The sequence below is a fragment of the Andrena cerasifolii genome, chromosome 5 (genome assembly GCF_050908995.1).
Source record: "Andrena cerasifolii isolate SP2316 chromosome 5, iyAndCera1_principal, whole genome shotgun sequence".
NCBI lineage: Eukaryota > Metazoa > Arthropoda > Insecta > Hymenoptera > Andrenidae > Andrena > Andrena cerasifolii.
In genome coordinates this window covers 7,687,701-7,713,958 of record NC_135122.1, presented here as the reverse complement: position 1 = coordinate 7,713,958, position 26,258 = coordinate 7,687,701, and the positions used below count along the sequence as shown (strand labels likewise).

General features: G+C 47.3%; 2 protein-coding genes across 2 annotated transcripts in view; both read left to right on the top strand.

Annotated features, from left to right (window-relative positions):
• Cv-c (RhoGTPase activating protein) overlaps positions 1-18,629 on the top strand; it is a 277,255-nt gene extending 258,626 nt beyond the window's left edge. Inside the window, exons 11-16 of the mRNA XM_076813303.1 lie at positions 13,061-14,756; positions 15,079-15,416; positions 15,605-15,756; positions 15,850-16,131; positions 16,265-16,444; positions 16,578-18,629. Coding sequence (XP_076669418.1) covers positions 13,061-14,756; positions 15,079-15,416; positions 15,605-15,756; positions 15,850-16,131; positions 16,265-16,444; positions 16,578-16,692 — 2,763 coding nt within the window. The 3' untranslated portion in view covers positions 16,693-18,629. The remainder of the gene's footprint in view (positions 1-13,060; positions 14,757-15,078; positions 15,417-15,604; positions 15,757-15,849; positions 16,132-16,264; positions 16,445-16,577) is intronic.
• Positions 18,630-19,586: 957 nt separating this feature from the next.
• Positions 19,587-26,258, top strand: part of LOC143368653 (cilia- and flagella-associated protein 298) — a 79,043-nt gene continuing 72,371 nt past the window's right edge. Inside the window, exons 1-5 of the mRNA XM_076811583.1 lie at positions 19,587-19,725; positions 20,911-21,060; positions 21,286-21,371; positions 21,476-21,646; positions 22,313-22,528. Coding sequence (XP_076667698.1) covers positions 19,587-19,725; positions 20,911-21,060; positions 21,286-21,371; positions 21,476-21,646; positions 22,313-22,528 — 762 coding nt within the window. The remainder of the gene's footprint in view (positions 19,726-20,910; positions 21,061-21,285; positions 21,372-21,475; positions 21,647-22,312; positions 22,529-26,258) is intronic.

Here is a 26,258-nt window from a genome sequence, read left to right as displayed (position 1 = left end):
AATAAGAATTTCTAGCATACTGTGGTTTTTGGTATTGCGTTTCCTTGGTACTGTTTGCGCCACATATAGGAGATTAACGCTAAAGTTGCAGCAAACAGCGATTAGTTGGTCCCCATTTGTATTAACTGGGGCGGAAATTTTCACCGGACCAGTTATTAGAGCAAACAGTCTAACGCGAGGGTAAAATACAGACTGACCTTCGACCGAGGGATTTTATTCTCGCGTGATGATAAACTATCGATGAATATTTATCAAGACAGGTAGAAGTGTCCAGTTGGCAGTCATTTTAAGGCTACGCGAGAGATTGAGCACCGACGCGTCAACGGCGACGTGGATTAATGGAAACTCGTAAACCACTTGCACGCTGAAATCAAAAATGCAACATCCGCTCCGCGACGATGCAGGAAGGCCAGAGGCGGTGTATTAAAATCGATACAGTTTCAGAGGAAAGCTCTGCCACCTGACGCAATATCGTCCGAGAGTTTCGTCGCTCGCTATCACCATCGAAAAACCCTCTTTTCAATCGGAACAGATAGTTGCCCTTCGGCTAGCTTGCTGTAAAAATGGCACGGTTTTTGTCGCGATTTAGTCGGCCGATCGGCGTTCACGCGGATCGAGAGGCCAACGTTCCCCCCGTACTAGGAGAAAAAGTGATCCAGCAAGCGGATACTGGTATCGCCGACAGAAAACGCTGGAAACGGGCCACGGGACAGTGGCGCGTTCGTTCGCGCGAATTTATAGCAACCAGTTTATCCGATTGACGACGGAATGTCGGCTGCCGTTGCTGCTGTCAACCTGCCGCGGCAACGAGAACCGCCTCGTTTCTCTACCGCCTCAGGGTTCGTCTTCGACAATCGCTGGCGCTTTTACGAATCCGCTTGGAATTATAGATCGCGGCCCCCTCGCGATTATTCCTCTTAACCTGACTAAGTGGCATTATGGATCCTCCGCGAGGATCTCAACGGACCTTGCGTTACTCGGGGGGATGTTAGTCGCGAGTCGAAATTCTTCGAATCTCTCCACGTTTCCCCAATCTTTCATTATCGCGGATCAAATACTTAGAACTAACAAGAAGATGAAATGTAGGTCGAGACACGTGTGCAAATCGAAGCCTGAGAGCCAGACTTCGTCCAGCAGGAAGCTGTGACAGTGGATGTTAATAAATCGACGATCATTAGAAGGAATCTCGACAAAGACGGTCGTATAATTACCCATACCTCATGACTAAACATCAACCTTCGTTAATCGCAAAACCAGCCTCGCACATGCAACAACATTTAATCCTTTCTCTCTGTCGTACGATCCGCTTCCCTGACACGGTACGAGCACCAACTTCCAGCCACCAGCCGCGGTCATTCGCTTCGCAAAAACACTGGAAATTAAGCCGGCGAAACGGCCCCTCGTTTCTCGTATCAAACCATCGCCGTTCGTCCCGCGTAATTGCACTTTCTTCCCTTAATTATCCAACGAGCGCGCGCTTATCGCAGCTCAGCTTTCGTAGCCGCGTCCCAAATTGTGCCCGCGGCACGATTATATCACACCGCGGACAGGAAGGTACCGGTCGGTCGAGGGTTTTTATTTTTTACACGAATCGAGTGTCGTCGAAAGCGTGCCATTTCCATACGCGACGCGTCCGTTTCACCGCGGAGTGCCCCGCGGTCCCGCGACACCAGGGCTTTCGACCTCGCGATCTCGTAAAACCATCGCGAGCTGTGACACGTCCTCGCCTGGTGACGTACCGTCCAGCAGGGAATGGTCATTAACGCGGCATAAATGTCCCACCCCTCTTCTTGCCCCGTTTGTCGCGTGTACGCACGCATTTCTATGCCGACCCGTTATAACGATCTCATGCACGAGGCTGCCCGGTGGATCTAGCTTTTAGTAGTCCGCCGTGTTCGCACCTGTGCTCGCGATCACGCGACTTCACGCCCCGAGCGTGCGCGCGCGGGCTCGCGAACGCTCCAGGAAATTTAAACGGTGTTATCGTGTGTCGTGCATAATTTGATCGTTTACGGTTACCAGGTTTTCGCGAGGCCTCGACGACGGCCTCTCGCGCCGCTATGCTGCGAGGCACCGCGGGGGTGTTCCTCGCCTGTTCCGCTTAGTCTCGCTTACCGCGATAGGTTTTTTTTTGGAGCGGATAGATCCTTCTCCGGGGATTAAATAAAGGGAGCTTTGGAAATGCGGTTGGTGGAGCGTCTTGTAAAATTGGAGGTCGAATTAGGTGGTTTGTGAAATTTGGGCTAGAGCTAGGGTTGCCAACTTTTTTTCGGGAAAATATAGTACTTTGCGATATTTGGTAAAAAATATAACACTCTTCAGAGGAAAGTGGCACAAAATAAAACTACATTGAAATAAATGTAATGTTTGTTGTGCATTTCGCATTATTAATTAATTGATTGTCTTTAACACATATGTTAAAGGTTTGCTTGCAGTGAACGCCCAAATTAACATTTTTTATGAATGATAGACTGGCTCTGTTTCTCTCTTCCGGCCACTTCATACTCATTACAGAAAACATCCTCTCTGTTGAGGTTTAATTTCGGAAATTGAAGTTTTGATGTTGCCATAAAATAAAGAAATAAGTAAGGATTGTAGAATTTTATCGATGTATCGAAAGTACAGTACTTTTGCGTACTATATATTTTTCTAACAGTATATAGTATACAAGACAAAAGTATAGTGCATTACTTTATATTATAGTACGGTTGGCACCCCTAGTTAGAGCGGAGTTTCTTTGCTTCGCGCGGAGAAGGATATTATCTACCGAGAATGAAGAAAGCGTTCTTTCCTCGGTCATCATTTATTTTGATTTTCTATACAAGTGTTTACACGCAGCGTGACGTGTGGCTAATACCACACAATTCTACGCGCTTTATCCGTGACAGATGTGAACTTGGACTCTGTGAAATCGATACTGCCGTGGACAGGTCCCGTCGCTCAATTCTCATCTGGCTTTGTACAACGCGCTACACGGTATTGCTACACTGCGCGTGGCAATGTGACAGCAGCAACATCCACTAACCCTTTGAGTGCCGCGAACACGTGTACACGTCCGGTCGATCAGTTAGGAGAATGTACACAGCCAGCGCGTATGACAACGCACGCTGAGCATTCGAACCTCAATAACCGAGAAGCTTGATTTATCGTGCGAAGTTTATCTTTCTACCACTCTAATTATTACTATAACTGCAGACGTGCGGTGCCACAGTTTCGCAATACTCGCCAATGCCTTCCCACAAGAATTGCCCGAGCAGCGGGGCGATTGGAGGCCGCGCTCCATTTGACGTCTCGATAAAATCCTTCGCCGATGAAACGAGCCTCTCGCCCTGCCCTCCTGTCCCGCTTATCGTAACACAGCGCGCTACACGGGATCACGATAGCGAGAAAGATAGTGTGGGTTGAAGTAGCACCTGCGGGAAAACGCCGTGGCACCGTTCAAGACCGATAAACGGTGAGGTCACCTGTGGCGCGCGATAAAACGTCGATCGATTACGTGTCCCGCCGGATACACCAATAACTCGACAAGTTTATTGAATGCGCTGCTATCGGGGGCCAACGCGGGCTCCGCGGGACTCGCGGTTTAATCGGGCCTCCGCTACGGGACGCGGCAGCGAGAGGAAGACGGAGCTGCGTGGCCCGAGGTAGATGGAAAAGAGGCTGCGGAGGAGGTGGCTGGGGATCGGCGATCTCGCGGGTAGGCAGCTCGCAGCGCGGAGGAATATCGGGGCTGGTGCGTGTACGTGTCAAACGGTTGAGCGATATAACAGGTTTAACTTAATTTCGTTAAAATATCGCGGCGGCTTATCTGAGTGTGCCAGCGGCCGGCATTCTTCAAGTCGGCGGCCGATTGCACGGTATTAAAACGGTGGGCGAGCAAACGGTTCTCCGCGGTCGGGTTGATTTAAGTAAAACCACGTATCGCGGTCTTCATCTCGGTGTGACTTACGCTAATTGGCTTCTGAACGGTCCGATGGAAATTTATGGTAATACGCCGGCTCGCCCGCGAGCACACTAACGATACCACTTCTCTTCTGCTCGCACGGCAAGCTTCGACGTCGATCCGCCTGCGTGCAGACCCAGCGACCGTCCCTGATAACTGCACCGCGGCTAAATAAAGCAGTGGGTATGACAGTCGCGACGCTAAGCTGTCGGCGGGAGCGTGTCTTGCGCGAGCAGGAAGATCCGACGGTGCCGATGTTGGCTGGCGACTCGTGGACACCCAGGGAAACGATCGAGTCTGGTCGGTCTGAGCGAAGCTGGGCGAATCCAGTGAAGATGAAAGACTTGGAAGGATTCCAGAAGGATTGTGAAAGTTGGTCGAAGCAACAGGGGTGGAGGGATCGACGGTCCTAAGCTCTATAGAAGATTTGGTCAACTGCCACGCTCTGAAAGGAGCGCGAAACTGAGCTGCAAAGTTCACGGACAGCTCGCTAAGAAAGCTTAAAGAGAGTACTCATCGGAGAAAATGTTGCCTCTCTGTTCCAGCAGACCTACCATTTAAACGTCCCATCATCGAGCGCACCGTCGTTCATCATTCACGACTGTTCGCAGCCGATTCGCGGCCGAACAAGGAGGCCAGAAATTTCTCTCCAAAACGGAACGGGGTATCCTGAATGGCGCATCAACCCGCTGATCCCCGATCGCGGACGGTTCATTTAAATTTCATCGGCCGATCCATGGAAAAGAGGATTCTCCGCTTTCCCTCGCGCGGATTCCGCGGCGGGGAACGACGACGGGTCCCCCTCTATCCCTCTCTTCCGTTTTGACTGTCCGGATCCCTTCATGCGTGGTAAACAAGTGTCACGCACTGCCTCGGGCGGAACGACGAGCACCGCGAAATGATTTCACCGTGAGAGAGTCGTGAGAGAGCTCTCGAGGCCCGAGAAACGTGGCTCGCCAGACAGCGTGGCGTCCGAGCCGAGAGCCTTGGCACTCGGGGACGACGTTTCTCGCGTGTACTACGCGCTCCGAGCACGCCTTGGAGCCCGGCACTCGAATTGCCATCGCGCGCCACCGCGGATGAAGAATTCGATACGGGGCGCTCGGAAGATTTGCCATAAAAACTAGACCACCGCCTAATCAGACCTTGACATTCAAGTGGAGAATACGTTTTGGGAAGATGAGCGTGTAAACGATGAGATTGGGTTGATTGGTCCACTGGGAAATGAGCTTGAACTTTTGGAAGTACAGGGAACTTCTCGATCCCGTATGTTTATCCGAAAGTAATTCAAACGAGAAATCGTGTGCACAGTTTGAAAGCGGAAACTGTTTATTTTGACTCATTTTTATTTCGCCTCTCGGTAATACGTGTGCTTTCATAACAATTACGTATGCAGACTGTTTAATATTTGCCGGGAGCGATTTAATTAAAGGCAAACACAGCCGGACGTTTATTTAATCAGCTGCTCCATTCGTGGCGCTAATGGACCGATTAATGAGAAATCGATGGTGGCACGTGAAAATTGCATCGGTCATCAGTGGACAGTGTGTAGAAGCGTTTATATTTAAAGTCTCTCGAAATATTTCATCGTTATTGCAGTTGCTGCGAACGCCGTTGGCGATTGTCGCTGTGGATGAAAAATGGATGTCCATCTGCTGCATGCAGGGGGTAATTAATCTTCTCGGGTCGATTGTTTTCTTATTAGACGCAGGATCAAAATACGCTAATGGGTTTCTATTTATACCGGAGAGGCTTCCGCTAAAGGTTTCAGAGGCTATCTAATAATTTCCAATTCTCTCGGGTTTCTATATCACTGCGATCAGAATTAGAGAACGAACAGGGGTATCGAAATTTATTCACACCTACGACGATTCTAATCGAATTCGAACGTCCCAGCAGCAAAACGTCCCCTAATCTCAGCCTAGGTATCAGTTAGTTAACCCATGGGGCCTCGACTTGCGTCTCTAGATACGCGAGCCCGGTTTCTATTTTCGACGGATAAAAGAGGCCAGAACCGGAGTGGGTGTACGGAATTCCGCATTAGCGGATAACCTGCCAAATTAGCAGGCTCATTCGCCGATATCGGGGAATTTGCATCGCGATACACGTTCTCGAAGCGTGCAGAACGCTCGCCGGGCTGCCGGAGGTTGTTCTTTCGCTTATGGTCAAGAGAATTAACACGTTCGCAGTCTGAATCTCTAAGCGTGGACCCGCTCGCACATCCGAAGGCGATAAGCTTCTTAAGGCAGTGAGCACGTTGCATCCTTTTTAAAAACGTCTGCATCGTCATATGCGATTACAAGGTCTTTTATCTATCAATTAATTATATTGCCTTATTACTGTACAGGGGCACAACTTCATTGCTAAATTACTCTAACGTAAAATCACGCGAAAGGCGTGCTATGTCCAAGTTAAACGCTTCTTTGTGGAAGCACATCCCTGCTCCCGTCGAAAACATGAGCGACGCTTTATAAACTAAAAAGGCACGCCCGTTGAATGCACCAACTCCATGATCAGAGCTAGTCGGTAGATCGCGAACGTGTTAATGTAAAAGCGCTTGCTATTTACGATGGTACCAGATGGACACGGAACGACGCAGGAGAGAAGCTGAGGGATCGGGCCGATCTGTCGATCAACCGGGCGATCTAGATCTCGTAAATGAGGATTTACTTCTTGCGAAGGTGGCTCGGGATCAACGCGACCAGGCGCTCATTAAGCCGCGCGCAGACAACGAGAGCTCCCGACAGCGACGGCTCGTCCAAGGAGCGGATTAATAAATTGCAGGGAACGCCGAGGCCATGATATTTTTCAGATAATATTTCGCGGAATTTGTGATGGTGATTCCAGACAGAAGTAATTGAATTTCAACGGCGCATTTCTCCCCATTATAACGAATAGGGGGAGGAGTTCGGGGATCGGGAATTCAGCTCGTGATCGTCGGGATTGGAAATTGAGTGTCGATTCGTGGATCGGTGCGCAAGGAGGTTCGAACAGACGGATTACCATAGTAATGGTTCTAGGAAGATTTGAATATTCCATCGCGAAATCGGGGACCGATTAAGGGGGCTTTAATAACTGGCTAAACATCGCTAAAGCCTCGGCCGGCCGAGTGCCGTTAATCGGCCGATCAGGGGCTGGTTCTTGGCAGCGGGATTTATCTCTCATAAAAGTTTCATGATCGACGCGGCCAGTTCTCGTCGATCCTCAGTTTACCATCGTGGTTTTATTCATTATCGACGACGTTGCACGTATTCTTCTAAGAGGCGTTGAAAACATACTTCAACGCATCCCTTGTATTACAGAAATGGTCAGATAGTTTCTTAGGACGTTCTTGCTAATTCTAAATGGATCGTGTGTCTCGATTCAAATATAGCTGGTCGCCTGGAGCGTTTGAGTTTCCCCTGAAAAATCGGCATCCCGGCCCCTTTTTCGTTCCGACCGCGAACGTAGGCGAAGCTTGTCAGACTCATTGGCCAAGAGTGGAAACAACGTCACTGACAGTTTGTATAATGAATGATATCCTTCAGCTGGTGCGTGGAATTCGTGTCTTGTAAAAGTGTTCTCGGATTGACGCAACGGCCGTTGGTTGCGCGGCAATGGTACCGGATGTACGAGAAGTAGGCGAGGACAAGTATACTACGGCGACAATTAATGACACTGGATTAAGTGGTCTCTGAAACTCCTGTCACCGGACAGCACTTCCGCTCCAGCACCATTTCCATCAAAATATAATTTTATAGATCTGGCTTTAAATGAAAGACAGCACGAAATGCCGTTGTAACAAATTCCGTGGCAACTATGAAACTCGTAATGGAACTTTTACAACCCCCTACGTTTTCCTGCCATTTTGCACACCTTCCGCGGACCGCATTGAACTCAATATTTAACAGCGATTATTTCCTTCGAATCCATCGATCAGAAACGTGGAGAATAATTCACGGGCCGGGAGGGGTTGGGGGGGAGCAGCATTTTAAATCGCGGGCCCAAGTCGATGCATGATCCGGTGGAAGAGGGTGGCTGTACGAAATTCGCGGCGCGTCGTCGGCGAACTGAGCCGGGAAACAAGGGCGAGCCCGAACGAATTGTGAGAGCAAAAACGGCGTACGCTTCTCACGGGCGCTCATCGATTCTGCCAGTTGAAATTCCCGATTCGAAAGTATGGCGTGTATCGTTCGTACGAGAGATACGGCTGGGAGCAGTCCGCCAAAGAAGTCGGTGGAGATCGGCATTCCATGGATATCCGTCGCAGTTGCTCCTCTCGTCGGGCCGCCGCGGATTTCTTCATTGACGATCGTGATTCAGTAACGAGCCTCCGGGAATCGTACGGTTCAGCTCTCTTTTCCCTTTTTCCGTCGGCTCTGATGCCGATTCGCGGGACGTACCATCGCTGTGCCCGCAATTAACGACGCATGGACCGGATCTGGTTCCCTGGATTTCCAGCCGCCGACCTCTTTTTGCTTGTGTATTCGTCAGGGTGACCGAGCTTCTCATTATTCCGCGCTGACATCGGTATCGATAACCGTTTCCGCTCCATTTTGCGACAGGAACAACAGAGGGGGAGAGGGCCCTCTTTGTACAGGGGTTTCCACTTGCGCGTTCTTCTCCGCTCCTCGTGCAACCGTCGCTTCTCAATGGTATCTCGGACACTTCTGGGACGAAAAAGCCTCACCATGTGCTCATTTTATTCGGCGAATAGACGGAGGGAAAGATTCATCGGTGTTATTGTATCTTGGAAGCTTATGGGTACCCGATTGCTTTATAATTCTATGTTTAAAATACAAGCGCCAAGCTGATGGGACATTAATGTGGGCATCCCATCTAATGAAAATTGTAGTTAATCTTCAGTGGTCCGTGGATTTTAAATCAATCATTGCCTCCCACTTAAATTACCACCGCGATCTTATTACAATTTCATTCTCCGTGTCAGAAACCCTTTTCACCGTGTACTCTGGAGTGCAGTGACATTCTTTAAAGAACCCCGTCGGCACAAACCTCGGGTAAAAGGATTTTTAACGATGACCCATCGGTACAGGACCCTAGAAACGCTTTCCGTGAGTGAGATTCATTCGTTCCTCGCCCTTTTCGGCCACCTCGCGCTGAAAGTGACATGCACCCGGGCCAGAAACGAGGAGACGAGACCAGAAGAGCAACGTCAGCGCTTGCACGTTTTTCCCCGGCCAAAAATCTATTCTTGGGTCAAAGGGAGCGATCCGTTGGTCCGGCTAACCAATTACCACGGATCGAGAACGAATAGGAGTGGCGACGTTTAATTGAAACTTGACGCGGGAGGGCCATCGCGCGGACTAATTCGTCGCGGCAGGTTCTTTTAACGGACGTGTACGGAAATCTGGGTCATCGCACCATCATCGCACTCTAAATTCGGAGTGCAACGAACACGTAAACGCGCCTTCTATCCGCGCCAGCTTGCGGGCTCTCTACGTCACGATTCGCAACAGCTTGAGGACAAGTACAAGTGCAAGTGTGTCGTAAAAGTTCGGTTGCCATTGGAGTCTTCCGTGGATAGGTGAAAGCTCGTATTGTTTGCAGTGTAACTTTGGTGTTCCGAGAGTTTAGTCTGCGTTTCTCACTGACGCTCGTTCAGTTTAAGTAGAAGAAAGTTACGCGGTACATTCGTGGCGAGTGTGTACAGTTCGTTATTCCCCGGCCTGTTCAATATCGAAGACACTTCGTTTGTGGGCGCACGAAAAATAGCTGCATACAGCCTCGCCCTGTAAAATCTCGCTGATCTTACCGAGCTAGGATAAACGAGACGGGGATTTTAATTCGTCCAGAGGCCTCGTTCGGCTGGGCGCACGTAACGGGCAGAGTAAAAAGCCGGATAAACTAACACGCGGGTTTAAGACCGAGCAGAATAAATAGTGGAAGCCCATAAAACTCGCACGAAACACTGTTCGCTTTACGAGTCCATTGCTGAGCCATTGTCACGCATAAAACATCGGGGTTTGTTCAACCTGCCTAGACGGAAGTGACGTCGCGGCAACGTGGGGCGACACGGCTCGTTGAACCGACCCGGCCGCGAGAATAACTCACGTAGGAGAATCGTCACGTCCCGTAGTAACACGCTGGAACGGAAATGCAGATACGTACGAGGAGTGTAAGTGGCGGATCGCCGATAATCGCACGCGAAACGTACGTACGTCCCTTTGCCTCCACCAACGCGCTGGGCTTGGGTGTCCTTGAGGATAAGGTTCCCCTCGGACTCGCTCGAGACAACACGCTGTAGTCGACGCACGTACATCGCCGCCGCATAAGACTTACTATTACTCAACGAGGTTTTTAATAATTTAACCCGAGGAATTTCCAAGTATCTGCAACCCCTTCGCTGCGGCGCGCTTTAGATGGACATCGACCACTGCGCGCTTCTGGGTAGCCTCGGCTTGCTCGCTGTGATTGGAATCCGAAAACCTCGAGTCAAAAAGGGTTGAACATCCTAAGTAGTAGCTAATACAATATATCATACAATGTATAAATGCACGTTTGCTTAGGAAATTCATATGTCAGCGTTAGATTTTACCATTTAGTGGTACGTTCTTTAATTGTTGAAGGCGGAGGTTTAAAAGCCGTTGCCTTTTGCGGGGAAACTGGATACATCTCGTGATCGTGCAATTTTACACTCGCCCTCCAAGCGCGATGCAGAATTTCCTTCGAGCGGAGGACGATGGCGTAGCTTGCGCCTCAATTTGTAATCGAAGTGGCCAAGCGGACGTCGCGGGTCGCATCAAAAATCTGAAAAGTCTATTCTGGTCGGGACGCGGTTTATTCTCGACGGATATCCCATTTCTGCAATGCCGTGTATTTTTAACCTGTGGCCCACATCCGAGGAACGATGATTATTCCCTCGCATAATCGGATGGCCCCGTCGCCTGTGACGTTCATCCGACGATGGAAAAAAGCCGCTCGTTCTCCGCGCCACGAAGGTCTCCGGGACCACTTTGCATGTCATTTTGCGTGTTCCTTTTCCATGGAACACTCCGGTGATTTCGTTTAACGATCGCCCAGCTCGTCGCCGTTTACGATTAAAATTTATCGCCGCGATAACGTTGCGTCGGGGGGAAAAGAGTATTATACAACTCGGAGCTGTTAACGCGAGCGTTGATTCTGTAAATACAGGCTTGGTCAATTAACCGCGCGAGTCATCGGGGTTCAGAGTTTCTTAAATAAGTTCCATTGATCAGCTTTCCACGCTAGTGCACCAGCATAGACAGAATTGTCTCACGGACAATTAAGATTCTTTCGCTCAATTCATTAGGACTCATTGAATATAGGGGGACCATGATTCATCCTGCTTAAACTATCCCATCATCAAAAACTGATCGACCATATTCGCCCAATCAGAAAGATTTACTCTAATCTTTTACTTGTCTATCCGTCCAGAATCATCTAAACTAGCCCCATCGCGCTACTCTGATTATCTCACACAACTGAGTGAATGAATCAAATTAAGTAGTAGAATCAACGACTGGTTAGCCCGTTAAATGGAGAGCCGACCAGCCAATCGCGCGATCGGATCCACCGTTTGAAAGAACGATCGCGGAGACGTTACAGATGACTAAACCGAAACACGTTCTTTCTTTGACAAGCATAGGCCAAGGCAGCGGTTCGTTTCCCAACAATAAGGCCGCGGCTGTCGCTCGTTACGAAACTTGACGCCTTTGTTGTTTCCACGTAGGGCACCACCAGGGCTGCCTTGCGAGTCAGGAGAGTGTGTGACCTTACGTGATCCTCGGCACATGACAATGGACCGGGTTTCACCTCGCACGGTTTCCATCGGTGGCACCAGCGTCCAGGAAGCGAGCATCATCACGACTTAACCATCTCGTCCCGCGATTCTTTTCTAGTCCGTTTCGTGGCGAAGCACGAGGGCATAATGGAAGCTGGTCCCCTGCGCTGGTGCACGAGATCGAACGAATTCAGAGATCCATCCAGCCGCGCTCAATCGTATTCAGAATCCCCGTTGTAGTCCTCCCCCCTTATGCTCGGAAATATGATCGCGTTACTTCGCTTCTTAAAGGGGACTCTGTAATCCTCGTCATGCTAAGGGTAATCATTAGCAGGCGGATTAAAGTTACGTCATGCTTTCGCGCTTACTGTGTGGTAATTCGCCCCCAGTCGTTTTTTTTATCTTTTTGTTAGAAAGTGACGGAGTTAACAGCTGAACGAGGAGGCACGAAATCATATGGGAAACGTCGGGAACAGGGTATTCGAATTAATTTAATAGAGTGAAATGTAGATTTCAAGTTATATTTCTAATGGGCGTAATACAAGCCAGTAATATAGAAGCATTTTACACAAACTTCATTCTCTTGGGAGGGGAAATGTCACACCTAAGTTCTGGGTGGTACTGCTGAGCGTAACGTTCAAGTAGAAAGTGCATGCTAACGTTTGATTCTGAAAAACCTCCGTTTTCGTGGTAGAAACTGGTCGTTGGCTTTTTCCCTCCCCTCGCTAGATGCCGGAAGAGACATATAGCTTATAAGCTTTACATATGTGTCGCTGTTGATCGCGGTAATCCTTGGGTAAAAGGCAGCCGGGCACACGAAACACTTTCTACAATTAATTACAACGTACGGATAGCGTCCTCGACGGTGGTCCTTAATTTGTCGCTACATCAAACGCAAATTGATTATCAACCGTTGCCACCGGCGGCCGCTAAACATTCGCCACGAGTCGTTAATCTCACGAAACGTTTCTGCCGCTCTCTCGAACGGATGGCCGCCGGTGTATCATGAGTCACGTCCCTCGAATCACATCATTAGCTCGTTGTAATCTTCCAGAAGTCTCGTTCCCGTAACCAAACGAAAATAATCCATCCGTGAAACGGCCGTGGATCACGCGTGTAATTCCAGAATTTATCTGTCTAGACGTGTGCTAGGGACGTTTCCGATCTGTTCGGCAGTAGAACGCGGAAAGCCGTAGCCCGTTTATCGAAACGCCTCTAAAACCCCGGGCGCTTACTTATGACCGTACGCTTGTTACCTACTTATGCAAATGAGCCGCACGATTAAGGCCGGCTCGTAACTTTCCTTTTAATTAAGGGCACTGAAATTCGCCCGCTCACGGTGTGTCTCAGCTCTTAACGCGCGCTGACCGTTACAGGGTGGCGGCGATGATTCGGACGAAGATACACAGTGCGCCCTGAGCGAGAATTGGACCTTCGAGAAGAAGACCAGACGGTGGTCGCGTGTGTGCGACGTGACGCCAGCGAACGTCGAGAGGCTGCAGGCGATCGCCGGGCAGAACGTGCAGTCCGAGGAGGACTCGCTGGAGGATCGTCTGGAAGCGGAGGAGGCTGAGGATACGATGCTGGACACTCTCAGATACAGCAGCCTACCACCTGGGACTCTTCCCGATGAGATCGGTCCCAGATTTCGGAGAACCGGCTCGGAGAGGCTTCGGGACGGTGCCAAGGCTTTGCTCAGGCGAGTCGAGTCGCTCAAGTCCCGACGGCGAAAGCGTCAGAACCGCGACGGCATCGTCATCAGCGGCCCTCAGATCCTCGACGTGATGTCGATGCAGCAGAAGATGAAGGAGCTGAACTGCGTGGACGTGTCGCCAACGGGTCCAGCTCCTGTTTCCTTCAACGATCTTCTACCTGGCTCGCCTCTCCACGTGCCCGAGTCCCCTGTCACCTTACCAGCCTCCCCCTATCACCTGGCCAACGCGCCCAGCCCGTTCGGCGACGATTCCTCCAGCTACTGCTCGGACGGCTCCCAGGGTGGTGGGCCAACGCCTACGCCGACGCGCACCAAGATGAACCGCGCCAGGAGGTTCCTGCACCGTGGCCGGGAGGATCAGGGCGCCCTCAGCGACTCCGAGTGCCAGCCTACCAGCTGGCGTCACAGGTACTTCAGGGACGCGAACAGCAATCACGCCAAGGTGCTGGAGTATGTGACTGCCCATCCTCAGAATCCCAAGGACTCGCCTACCAAGACCACGCCGATTAACAGTCGCGGCGGAAGTCTGAACCTCGGTAAGGAGTCGCAGAGGTACAGGGAGAAGCTGACACAGAGTCAGGACAGGTACAAGGAGGACAAGGTGGCTACGTTGAAGCGGGAGGACAAGATGCACAAGAGCTTCAGGTACCGAGAAGATTCCTACAGGGATGGCAAACCTTTGTCCAAAGAGGTGACCGTTTATAGGGAGAAGTCGAGGTCCAGGAGCTCGGAGCTCGCTGGGAGCCAGGAGAGCAGCTCCACGGTCGCTAGCCGCGACTCGGATCAGGAGGAGGACTCCCCCAGGCACAAGGGTACTGTTGTCAGGTGGCACAGTTTCCAGAGGGGGTCCTTGTACCCCGAACCCCTAGATCCACTGTGCCCTAGAGCTATGGCCTCGATGTCCTGCGGGCAACTGTTGGTATTGAGGAAATTGGCTCTGCTGAAACTGACAGCTTGCATGGAACGATACTGCCCCACGCATCGCACAGGCTGGAACTGGGAGCTGCCCAAGTTCATCAGGAAGATAAAGACTCCGGATTATAAGGATAAAACGGTGTTTGGGGTACCGTTGCTGTTGTCCTTGCAGAGGACTGGGCAGGCCTTACCAAAGTGTATTCAGATCGCTCTGCGATGGCTGAGGGCCAATGCCCTCGATCAGGTGGGGATCTTCAGGAAGAGCGGTGTCAGGTCAAGGATACAGAAGCTGAAAATGATGACGGAGACGCTGGGGGACAACATCAATTTTGATGGCCAACAGGCCTTTGATGTGGCCGATCTTGTGAAACAGTACTTCAGGGAACTGCCAGAGGCTCTACTGACGAACAAGCTGTCGGAGACGTTCATCGCCATCTTTCAACGTGAGTACATGCTGTTCTTCATCTTTCCAGCAGATAGACGTTTGCGGCTTTTCAGTATTAAAGTTAAGTTCAATGATTTCTGCGGTATGGTCGTGAACTTGCGTATACTCCCCCAGAGTTTGTCAAATCTCCTTCAAACTCCCAAACTATTAATTCATTCTTGGGGATATTGCATCTTAGATTAAGCTAAATTCTCAAGTTGGCACGCGATTACTGTAAATAAAAGCTATCCGAATCGAAAGAACCAACAACTCCTCCGTATTTATTCGAGTTAATGAAAACACGGGCCGAAGGTAATCGTCAGTGTATACAATCGTTGCAGATGTACCTGTCGAGCATCGTCCAGAGGCGGTGCAAAGCGTCCTGCTGCTTCTGCCCGACGAGCACCGTGAGGCGTTGGAGACTCTGCTCGATTTCTTGAACCACGTAGCGAGCAACGCTCCCTACAACCAAATGACAGCCTCGAACCTGGCCGTGTGCCTGGCACCGAGCCTGTTCCACTTCAACCACAGCAACACGAACGTGACCAACAGGTCGAGCAGCGTATCGCCACGTAGGAGAAAGACCGTGGGCATTCCCGATCAGAGGGAACTGTCGGAAAACAAAGCCGCTCACGACTGTCTTCTGTATTTGGTCAAGATGCATCGTGAATTATTCATGGTGAGTGCCGGCGATGCCGAACGTCCAGGTCGTTCGGGAGAGGAGCGTCGTCATCCGTCGTCACGGGAGAGACCCCGCCGATTGTGATCGCGCTCCGATCCGAGATTATTCGAACACGTTCTCACGAATCGAGGGAAGGCAGATCCACTGACTGATCGTATTCGTTTCTCTGTTCTCTGTTGCATCAGGTCTCCTCGGATATGCTGACGCAGTGCCATTTCAATTACATGGAGCAGAGCGTGCCAGTTGCCTTGGAGGAGCTTGGATCGGAGCTGAAGCAGGACTGGAGGGGGTATCTTTTTGCCTGCACCTCGGCTCTGCTCAAGGAGGCGCGTGAAAAGTAAGCGTGACTTCGCCCCTTTCAGTTGCTATTATGAAAGGAGAAATATAGACTCCGTGTGCTATAATTGTATTCTGAATGTTTCGCTCATAGAAGTCGAGGATGGGTCACCGTGAACAATCCCGCTGACAGCACCGTGGAAATGGCTTACAAGAAGGTCGGAGACGGTCATCCGCTTCGACTGTGGCGAGTGTCGACGGAGGTTGAAGCTCCACCGAACGAGCTTCTTCATCGTGTCCTGAGGGAGAGGCACATTTGGGATCCTCAGCTGTTGAAGTACAGGCTGGTCGCCAAGCTGGACGCTAATGTGGAGGTCTTTCAATACGCCACTGGGAATATGAGTCCCCTTCCTGCCAGGGATTATTGCGTGTTAAGGTGAGCTTCGAATTTATTTAAATTAGATCACATTTAATAAGATGAAAGAAGTTAGTATGGGCAAATAGGAAGATATATTTGTGGGAGCTGTGAACAGAAATAGGAGGTTTGTAAATGATCTACTCCTTTGTAGATCCTGGCGTAACGACCTTCCGAAAGGAGCCTGCGTCATCGTAGAAACGTCCGTGGAGCATCCGGATGCTCCTGTCATGCTTGGTGGAACACGTGGTATTGTTTTGGCCTCGCGCTATCTTATCGAGCCATGCGGCAGTGGCAAATCAAGGATCATGCACCTTTCCAGAGTGGATACAAAGTAAGTTGAGGCTTTATAATACCTTGCCACTTTACGTTTCGAAATTTACAAAGATATATCAGTTATTCGTGGCAATTTGGATGGAAAAGAGATCACACCATTTCTAATCAGTTTCTGCTTCTGTCTTTTACAGAGGACGCACTCCAGAATGGTACAACAAGAGCTACGGCCATCTAGCCGCCCTTCACCTCAGCAAGATTCGCAACTCCTTCAAGCACACGACGGACGGCCCTGAGAGCAAGGTCTGAGAGGAGCCAACCGTGCAGCGATCCCCGTTGCACGGTCCTTACACGACTCTGCAGGATCAGGATGACCAGCACCAGGAGCTGAGGATCCTGAAAGAACTGCGACCTGTCGAGCCTACCATTGACGAGGAATAATTGGAGCTACGCGCTACCCCCGTTTCGACGGTACCACAATTAGAATACCTCAAGAATCTCAACAAACATGAGCCGGTCCAGATTCTATTCAGCAGGAGGGAAAGACTAACAATACCGTGCACGAGCTTTAATCGATGCGAAGCGACTTCTGTCTATGTCCGAGATGCTTAGCATAGATCAGTTGTATCGTTAGGGAATGAAGAGGGAGGAAAGAGGAGGTAATTTATTGTTATCGTAATTCTAGACGAGAAGTTCTCTGCGCCAAGTTTCGTTGTCCAAGGATCTTGCCGTCCAGTGATCGTGAAAGTCGTTAATGGCAGGACACCCAATCGGCGAGAAACGATTAGAGATATTAGAGTACGTGTTTCCCGTGTAGGATGAGCGCGTTATTTTTGCAGTTAATTGTCGCTCGAAGCTCCAAACGCGATGTTCTACATCTGGGGGCAGGAGCGATGCCCCCGATAGTGGACGTTCTCGACGATCGTGCGTCGGACATCGCGGGGATAAAGCGAATATTTTTCGAGCCGTAGTCGCTGATGATACGTTTGCAGTCTGTGTATCCCGCGTCGCACGATGCTCTTAGCCTCACCAAAACGAAAGAAAGATGGAAGCAAGTCGCGCACATTATTACAAATCCCCACACCGTTTAGCACCTAAGGGCCCCCGTATTTTGTATCTTTCTTTCTGGACCAAATGCCAATTTTTCTATCGTACCATATCACGCCGCGTCATATCGAGTCGGGTCGGTTATTTTAGAGCGGTTCGGTTTTAAGAGCGTCACGATTTAGACGGGCGATCGTGTAAAGTGCCGTAGTATATCGCACGTATGTACGTGTATCTATTTATGAACATTACGACCGACGGATTTAACGAACGCGCTTGCCACCGTTCGGTGTCGCTTGTGCGAGGAGTTTCATATCGCGCTACGATGGTCGTAATCCCCCACGCGTCCCCTAATCTCACGATTAACCAGATTAATCGAAGCAATGCGAAAGGATTTTGAGTAAACGTGTAAGTTCTTCGAGTCCTGTTTGCCGCGGGACCGGCCGATATAATAACGGCACCCAGCTCGTTGATTAAGCAATCGTCGTTGTCACACGTATCGATGTTGAAGCGTTGAAACTGTCGTAGAGTTTATCGTTAAGTTCCCGTGTGAAATCTGTGCGTGTCAGCCGGGTCGGTGGTTCGAGGAACCCGCCTGGTCTTTTTCGCTCTTCTGATTCGTTTAAGAAGTTGTTCTCGGCCAGTCCAGCATTTAGAGGACACAATCGTCGTTCGATAACACATACGTTTCGTGCATGTAACACGCAATTACGCTACATAGGGACCACCTTCGCTCGGATCCCGAAAACAGGAAACGACCTGGAGAAATGATACACCTCATCGAATCGAATTATAAGTGTATTTTAACATAATACTAGTCACTTACAATTAGATGAAATTATGGATACGATATATAAGTGTATAGATTTTTATTCTGCAATCGTTAACGCCGAGAATATTTAATTATTATTATTATTGATATAAAGTAATTCTATGGAATATATTATATATATATATATATATATACATGATATTTTTGTGTCCAAAAACGCCAGTAGGAACACGAGAGTAAGGGAAAAAGAGAGAGAGAGCGAGAGAGAGAGAGAGAAAGCGTGTTTGAATGTCTCTTCGTTATTTGTAACGATACATGATCGTCTTTATTCTTGTAATCCGTGTTTCACTAGAATGTAAATATGTATATTATACAATAATGAAACACAATAATTATATACTCATTAAACGACACCGTTTTATTTTGCGTACCTCGCGCTTTGGCCATTTCATTGTACCTTCTTTGAAAAATGAATGACAAATGAGAATTGTGTTAAATGAAATGTATATTAAATATATAAGGAATTGTAAAATTCTCATATAAAATGGAATTTTAAAGTGATTGATCGCGCCTAATAGATTTAACTGGAAGCATCAGCGGGCGGAGCAACGTGAGCAGGATCTACGACCGAGGGCATCACGGAAACACTGGGATTGACTTGAACTCTGCAAAGTTTGCGAACGGTAGCAATTACCGCGTGTTTGGAATTTATCATTATTCAATGAACAGTGCAGCTCGCCACGTTTCGACTTGTTTAATCGATGCGTTTGTTGCTAGGAGTCCCCCTGTTTGCCAGCGTTGCCGCGATCTTGTCGCTTCTCGGTCAGTTCTGTCGGAAATACGTTCCTTCGCCGTCGAAGGAATCTGCCGAGTGTATTTCTCACGTAAGAAGCACGTGCCCAGTGCCATCAGTCACAAGTATCGAGCGAATCGACCCTTTCACCCTAGGAACTAATCTATATAGGTACATATCAGTCTTCTAAGTGTCAGAGTTCACGAAATCGGCTAATAAATAATTTCTTTGGTTAATTTTGAACTCCTGAATACTTGAAACAGACAGCGTATCTATTTACAAGGGCAACCTTTCTCGGGTAATTATTACATTTAAATAATTGTGCCAATGCGCACCTAATCGCAATTCAACCGCTTCCACTCTGACTTGCATTTTGTTTCTCGTAAGTGGACCGTATCTTTCAAGCTATACCCGGTAAAGGAGAACAGCGATACTGAAATACCAAGGCGTAGCAAGTGGCTACTTTGTGAAATTCGTTCGAGGTAGAGTCTCTCGTAGTCTGGAAAGCTACTGGCGGGGAACGGCGACATAATACGCGCTAATAAAAGCTCGCGGGTTTCACGGCGCGTCACTTTGTTCAAGGCTTCCAAGAAAATGGTTCGACTGCACGTGAAGAGAGGCGAGGAGAGCCAGTTTCTGTACGACACACACGTAGAGGCGCGGGTTGAAGACGTTCTGTACGGCATTACTATTATTTACAACGGCCGGCTGAAGATCTCCAGAATATGTTATGGTAATGATGCTTCTTTCCCCGCCTCCCACCGTGCCCCTCGAGGGAAAGTGCTTCGGCAAAGATGACATCTAATGGCGTGCAAAGAAACTGGCAGGTTACCTAGAAAGTCGCGCTTTGTTTACGCACAGTTCCGAGCCGCGTGATCGTAAGTTTAAGTGGCATGAGTTGTCCCGAGGTAACGGCCTGCAACACATTATTACCGTTGTCTGTGTCCCTTTTTATTTCGCCCCGGCGTGTAACGGCCCCTGTCTACCGAACCTGCACGATTTTATCGAACATTACAACCGCGGGCTCTTTCGAATGCCAATGATTTCATCGACGATAACCAGCCACGTATCCCTTCATTTTGTTTCGGATTGTGCCATTAACCTAATGGCGCATGCTAATGCCGCGCGGATCACGAGTAATCTGGGAGAATTTTCCTTTTTTCTTCCATTCCTCATTTGCTCCTTTTCCGTGGGAGAGAGAGAGAGTTATCTGGCTCGATCTTGGTGGACTTTTTGTCACCGCCAAGGCTGAACCGCTGCATGGAAGGAACACCTTTCTTGCTCGGTGTGCCTTTATCCTGGTAGGTTCGTGCGGAGCTGTTGAAAATGTTGGACTTTGGAATTATCATTATCATTATTATTATTAAACGTCTTTATTACTGAGCACATACAAGCCTGTGCGCCTAATAGGTACTCAGAATGTTGTAATAGTCAGAGATTCAATGAAGATTATGTCACATTGAATATTATTCTTCTCAAAGCCTCACTATCCCAACTTGCGTGAAAGAAAATTAAGTAATAATTTGCGATCAATTAGTAGAATTAGCGAACAAAACGTCCACCTCCCACGAAGCAGTAATTACACGTTTCCGAGGCACTGAATTGCCATGGGTCATCGCGCATTAGCGCAAACCCCCATGCCGACTTCCCAAGCCGTGTGTTCCCTGCGCTTCCAAAGTTCCCTTTCGCACAATGGTGCTGGCCTCGGTTCCTAAGATATTAACGCGAGAAGTCCATTAACGATTATCTCGTGAAGGCCTCACCCGCGGCTCGTAATAACGGCGCGTAATAAGAAGTCGAGGGCGCAGTTTATGAACCCATCTATCCTGGGCGCCGTGTGATATTAGTCATACGTCGCGCGGGGATAATAATTACCCGGAGTTTACGTTTAACCATGGACCAAATAAAAACAAACTAGAAATCGAGGAGCTGGCCAAGCACGGCACCATGCTGCCCCACAACATGATGGGCCTCACCGACGAGCAGATACAAGAGCTGAAGCTCAAGGACGAGTGGGGCGAGAAGTGCGTACCAATGGGCGGATGGACGTTTAACAAGGACGTTATCGGTACGTGAGACCATATTTAGCTGGGAACACTTTGTTTTACGAGTGTCCAACGTAGCTTCGCCTTAGAGTAGGTAGATGCAAATGGCGGTTATCGGTGGAACCGGGCGTACAATGCGGTCGAGAAATTGGCTCAGTGGGATTATTCTTGCCACGAATGGGGCTTGTAATCGTGGCGTTAATTACTCTCGGACCGGCTGGAATGTTCGAATGGTTTCCATGTTTCAGGCCGAAGAAACGGCAGACAGCCTAATGCGAGGATGCGGGAGGTCTTGAGCAAAACGATCGAGGACGCACGAGCTATGGTTTCTAAGGTAATCTCTCCTGGGTCTCGCGTTCTCTCGCCCCTAACGAGCCGAAGATGGATTCCTTCGCTTTCGCCGCCCGTTTCGCTGATGGTTTCTCTGTCTAATTGCAGAAGCTGGTGCAGCAAGGTGAACTGGCCACGCAGAAAATCGTGCAAGACGCTCTGGACATACTGAGAGGCGCTGTGACCATCGTTTATCCGATGGGTCTTCCGCCCCACGATGTCATTCGTCAGGAATTTGAGAACACGGAGGACCTCAGTGGGACGCAGGCATCTTTAGAGGTAATGATTGTTTCTTCTTAGTAAGCAGGGTGAATCACATAATCTGATCATTTATTAAAATAATTATTATACTAGGTTTTATCACAGACGAGGTATAGATCACGGTGTAATAGACAGGTGCTCCGACTCGGCACCTTTACCCCAGCGATTTTGTGTGCCGATTTCGGTGTGGTTCCTCTGGTCGTCGTGAGAGGCGTCGTGATAAGAAATCCATGTACGCGTGCATCTATGTGATTGTAGTAGTAGAGCTTTTATGGCCTATTTCTTCACCTTCAGTAATCTTCCATTTAGAGTTATCTTCCACATAACTGCCACATGATAGCATTCAACTGGTCGACCAATGCCACATGATAGCATCCAACTGGTCGTTCACTGACTGGGACTTAGGTGGAGGTGAAGAAATCGGGCATTGTTATGCGCAAAAAGTCAGCCTTTTCTCCTTGAGCGCCAATCTAGCGGCCTCCACAAGAACTAGGACGAATCAGTCACACATTCTGAACCAGAGTCGGAACACCTGTCTATTACACTGTGGGATAGATCCGTCGATCATTGCATTTTTCTGCCACCGGTTTGTGGGGTCCTAGCACTCCTATTACCATTTTAGTGTCACATGCAGCGTTACCGGTGAAGTCTCTAAACAGATAAATTGGGATTTTCTCGATGCAGGTGATCGATGTGCAATTGGCGCAGCTTTGGTTCTCAGGGAAGGAGATGTTACCAGAAAAGAAGCTAAAGGATTACTTGGGGATGAACGAAAAAACAAAGGTCATCGTGAAGTTGCAGAAAAGGGGGGCTGGGAGGCCTGCTCGTGAACCCCTGATGTCGGAGGATGAACGGAAGCAGCTCATGCTGCGCACTTACAAACGGCAGGAGCAACTCAAGGTAAGTGCAATATTCATCTGTTGATAAAACAGCTTTCTTGTTTAAGAGCGATTCGTATACATATTTAAGGTTGCGGAAAATTCGATCGTTAATGGATCAATACTATGACTCAGTTTAAAGACTAATTCGGCGACGAGTAGATATTTTATATTGAATTCTTATAAATTACTCGTAATCGATACTTTCCAACTGCTGCATAGTAAGGGTTTCCTTGTACCGCGTGTGCTGTATGTTTTAAATTTATTTTCAACTAAAATAATTACCGTGGTAAAACTAAAAATAAAATCAGGTGTGCATATGTTATGTTGCAAGGAATTTTTGCAAATATTTTTGGACTTGCTCCAACTATTCGCATAAATACATGGACCTGAATATTATCTTAAATGAGCCTGAATAATTAATCGTAAACCCAATAGTATAAATGTATTAGATTTCCGAAGCATTTCTATGTCATTAGCTACTACGAATACTTCATTCGTCATTATACTGTATCTGCGAATATTATCAACGGCCATTATCGATCCACGTGTTCAGATAGGATAACGTGTATTTCATTATCGATCATCAACATCTCTGAATGTCCCTTTTAAAGTAGGTTAATTCATTTTAGATGCATTTCATCTAGTAACGAAGGTAAACGTGTTTCCCGCGATACTAACTTATTGATAGCTAGTTTTAAATTTGTATATTCAGAAAACTCTCTTCACATTTTAATAACGTTATTTGAGAATCATATGGGTAATTGATAGCACAAGATATTCACAATTACTGGCTAAGTATTCTACAAGGAAACAAATTTATTCTTTCGTTTGATATTAAAAAGAAACGGGAGAAAGAGGCTCTGAACATCAAGAATTTTAATGCAATCACAGTGCAATATCTTCTATAAATATCGATCAATATTTTCCTAATTTTATTTCATTCTTTTTCTAGGGTCTACACTGACCTCTTAGTATCATAAATCTAATACTCTGTTGGACACATTTAAATTATCAGAACTAAGTAGGGTCGTCCTTCCTCGAAGCAATACTATTTCAGTAGAGTAAACCAATGCGTAGTCAGACTCTGCAAGTAGAGCTGGGCACAGTGGTATAACAAAGCTTCGACGAAACCACGCGAGTTCGTTCTTCACGGAATCCATTCGTGTTCGTTCAACGAACTCATCAGAACGATTATTCCGTTTCCGTTATCGATCCGAGAGCCATACTCGCGTGATTCCCATTTACGTTACCCAGAGCATTCAACCGTACCCATCGATAATACAATTTGTCTTTCATGGCTGGCTTTCCCCTGCGTTTCATGTATTTCGTTATTCTCGACTTCGATATTCCAAGAAGATTCTTCTATATTTAAAGAGGATCTTGCCTTCGATTGATTACTTACCTTACGCAACTAGCTTTTTTATTTTAATCGCTACGGGCTTGACCGCGTAATGATTTTCCGCTGATTGCATTTTTTTATTGCGCATGTATATTGATTCGTGTTTCTCCAATATCACGAGGCAACCATCGATATAAAACCGTTCTACGTTTAAAAAAAAGCGCTGACGGAATCAAACAGATTGCATTTCGATGTGATATTAACTTCATACATTTTTAAATAATCTCAGTAACATAACCGAAGTGTATGGATAGTCTTGAACCTTTCTTAGGCTTTTCTTTTATATGTCCTCACTGTTCAAAGGGAGAACAAGTGATCTTCACCTTCTGCTCTTGAATCTCCTTTTATAACGCCGATATGTTATTCCACATTTCTGCAGAAAATTGTATTACCTCGGAAATGAATTCTTGAAGCGCCTTTACAGGTTATTGAGCGCGTCAAGGGTTTCGGTTAACGTTATAATGAAATTGTGGCGAGTAATTGGAGGTATTAGTTTAGTCCTAACTTTCGAAGTCGTTTAATAACGGGTTTAGTCGAGAAAAATGAATATATAACATGACAACGGTGGAATTAGTGCTTTCTATGTAAATACTCGACTCGTTTTTATTGCGTTCGCTGAGAGGAATCTTTCGCCGTTAAATAATAACCAAGTATAATAACCAAGTTAAGTATGAAACTGGAAATTTATCTCCTACCTTAATATAAAGAAGCCTCGGTTATCTATGATAAGACTTGAAATTTTCTCAATCTGAAAAGATAAACTTTCATATAGGTAGAGACGGAAACAGGCGATTCTGTTTTTGAGCGATGACCAGGGCGTAGTTAGGTGTGTAGATGGTATCAAGGTCTGATTGCATTAGTGTATCGATCTGATGCTTCCAACCCTTCGTGTAAGGTTAGCGGAGGTTTGTACTTTCCCCCGCATGTAAGGGCTCCTTTCCTCGCAAAATGTCAGGACATTCATTCCATCGATTTTATGTGGCCGGTGGAAGGAACGAGGTAGGAATGAAGATGAGTTTTCCATTTTGTTGACCTCCTTTTTCGATCGATGTAGAAAAGCAACGTAGCCAATCCAATTAAATAAAACTCTTGTTTAAGAGGTGTAATCGAGATTGAAATGTTTGCAGTTGAAATGTTGATAACTCAATTTCTGTTCTTTATTGCCTCATTTTTTAAAATAAATCCACTCGTGTACTTTTGTTCATTGATCGAAACGCCAGGCTAAAGAAATCAGAAACCTACCTCAATTTTCACAATTTATTTCATTCGCAAATGTTCGACCAAGTGAAGGATAATATTTTAATTGGAAACATGGAAAAACGAATACTTGTAGTTATTATATTAACAAAATTGGGTAAGGAAAATCGTTTCAATTGTCAGTACGTTGATTTGCCACTCATCAATGACAGGTACTTAATTTTAATCTCGACCTACTTTCGCCGTGGGGGTTTTCGGAGGGCTTCGGGTTTGTTTCCTTTTTCGTCGAAATGATGGGATCGTAATTAAACGTCAGATTCGGCTCATCGACATGGTTTGGTAGAATATTTTTTGATTCGACAAGTGAAGCATTCACGAACGTCGATAATAATTATTATATAATATTTGTTACTGCACAATCATTTCTATCAGAAGAATTGAGTAAAATTCATCTGTTTTTCTGTTGAGACTTGCTATTCTAAATAATGACTAATAATAAAGCTGAAAGTAACACAGTTTATTTGTTGCAAATTTATTTTACTCTCTCTGTTTTTGTATTGATCGTACAATGATATCCGAAGATCAACTTTAAACAGTATCGATCCTGCTCTCTTATCAGTGAACATTGCCATGAGATTGTACTTTAAGATAATCCGTAATAAAGATTTCTATCTTCGTACTCTACGCGCCTGGGACAAATTACGATATTGAAGTAACTATCTCGAATACAGCATAATTTCTAATCATCCTACCCTATTTTGCGCACTGTAGCTTCTTTAAGATGTGTCCTCGACACGAAGTACTTCAAAACACGCAACTCGCGATTGCATTAGTATTCTCCCCCTGTTTTACGATATCTATGTTTAATCTGCCTCGTCTCTGAATAATTCCTGAGAACAAACCTTTCGAGAAATAAGGAGTGTTGTTTCAAACGATTGTCGGTAGGATTTATTTGTTTAAATATACTGTACCGTAGTTCCTTGTACGGCGAGAAACTGGTTCGTTTAAGAGGGTGTACAGCAACAAGTAAGAAATCGCAATCCTTAGAAGATTATAGCCGATATTTCATTTAGAATCTTACCAGAACGTGTATGGTGCGAACGCACAATTTGGAAGCAAGGAAATATTTATTTGTGTGCAGCCTTCGATTCCA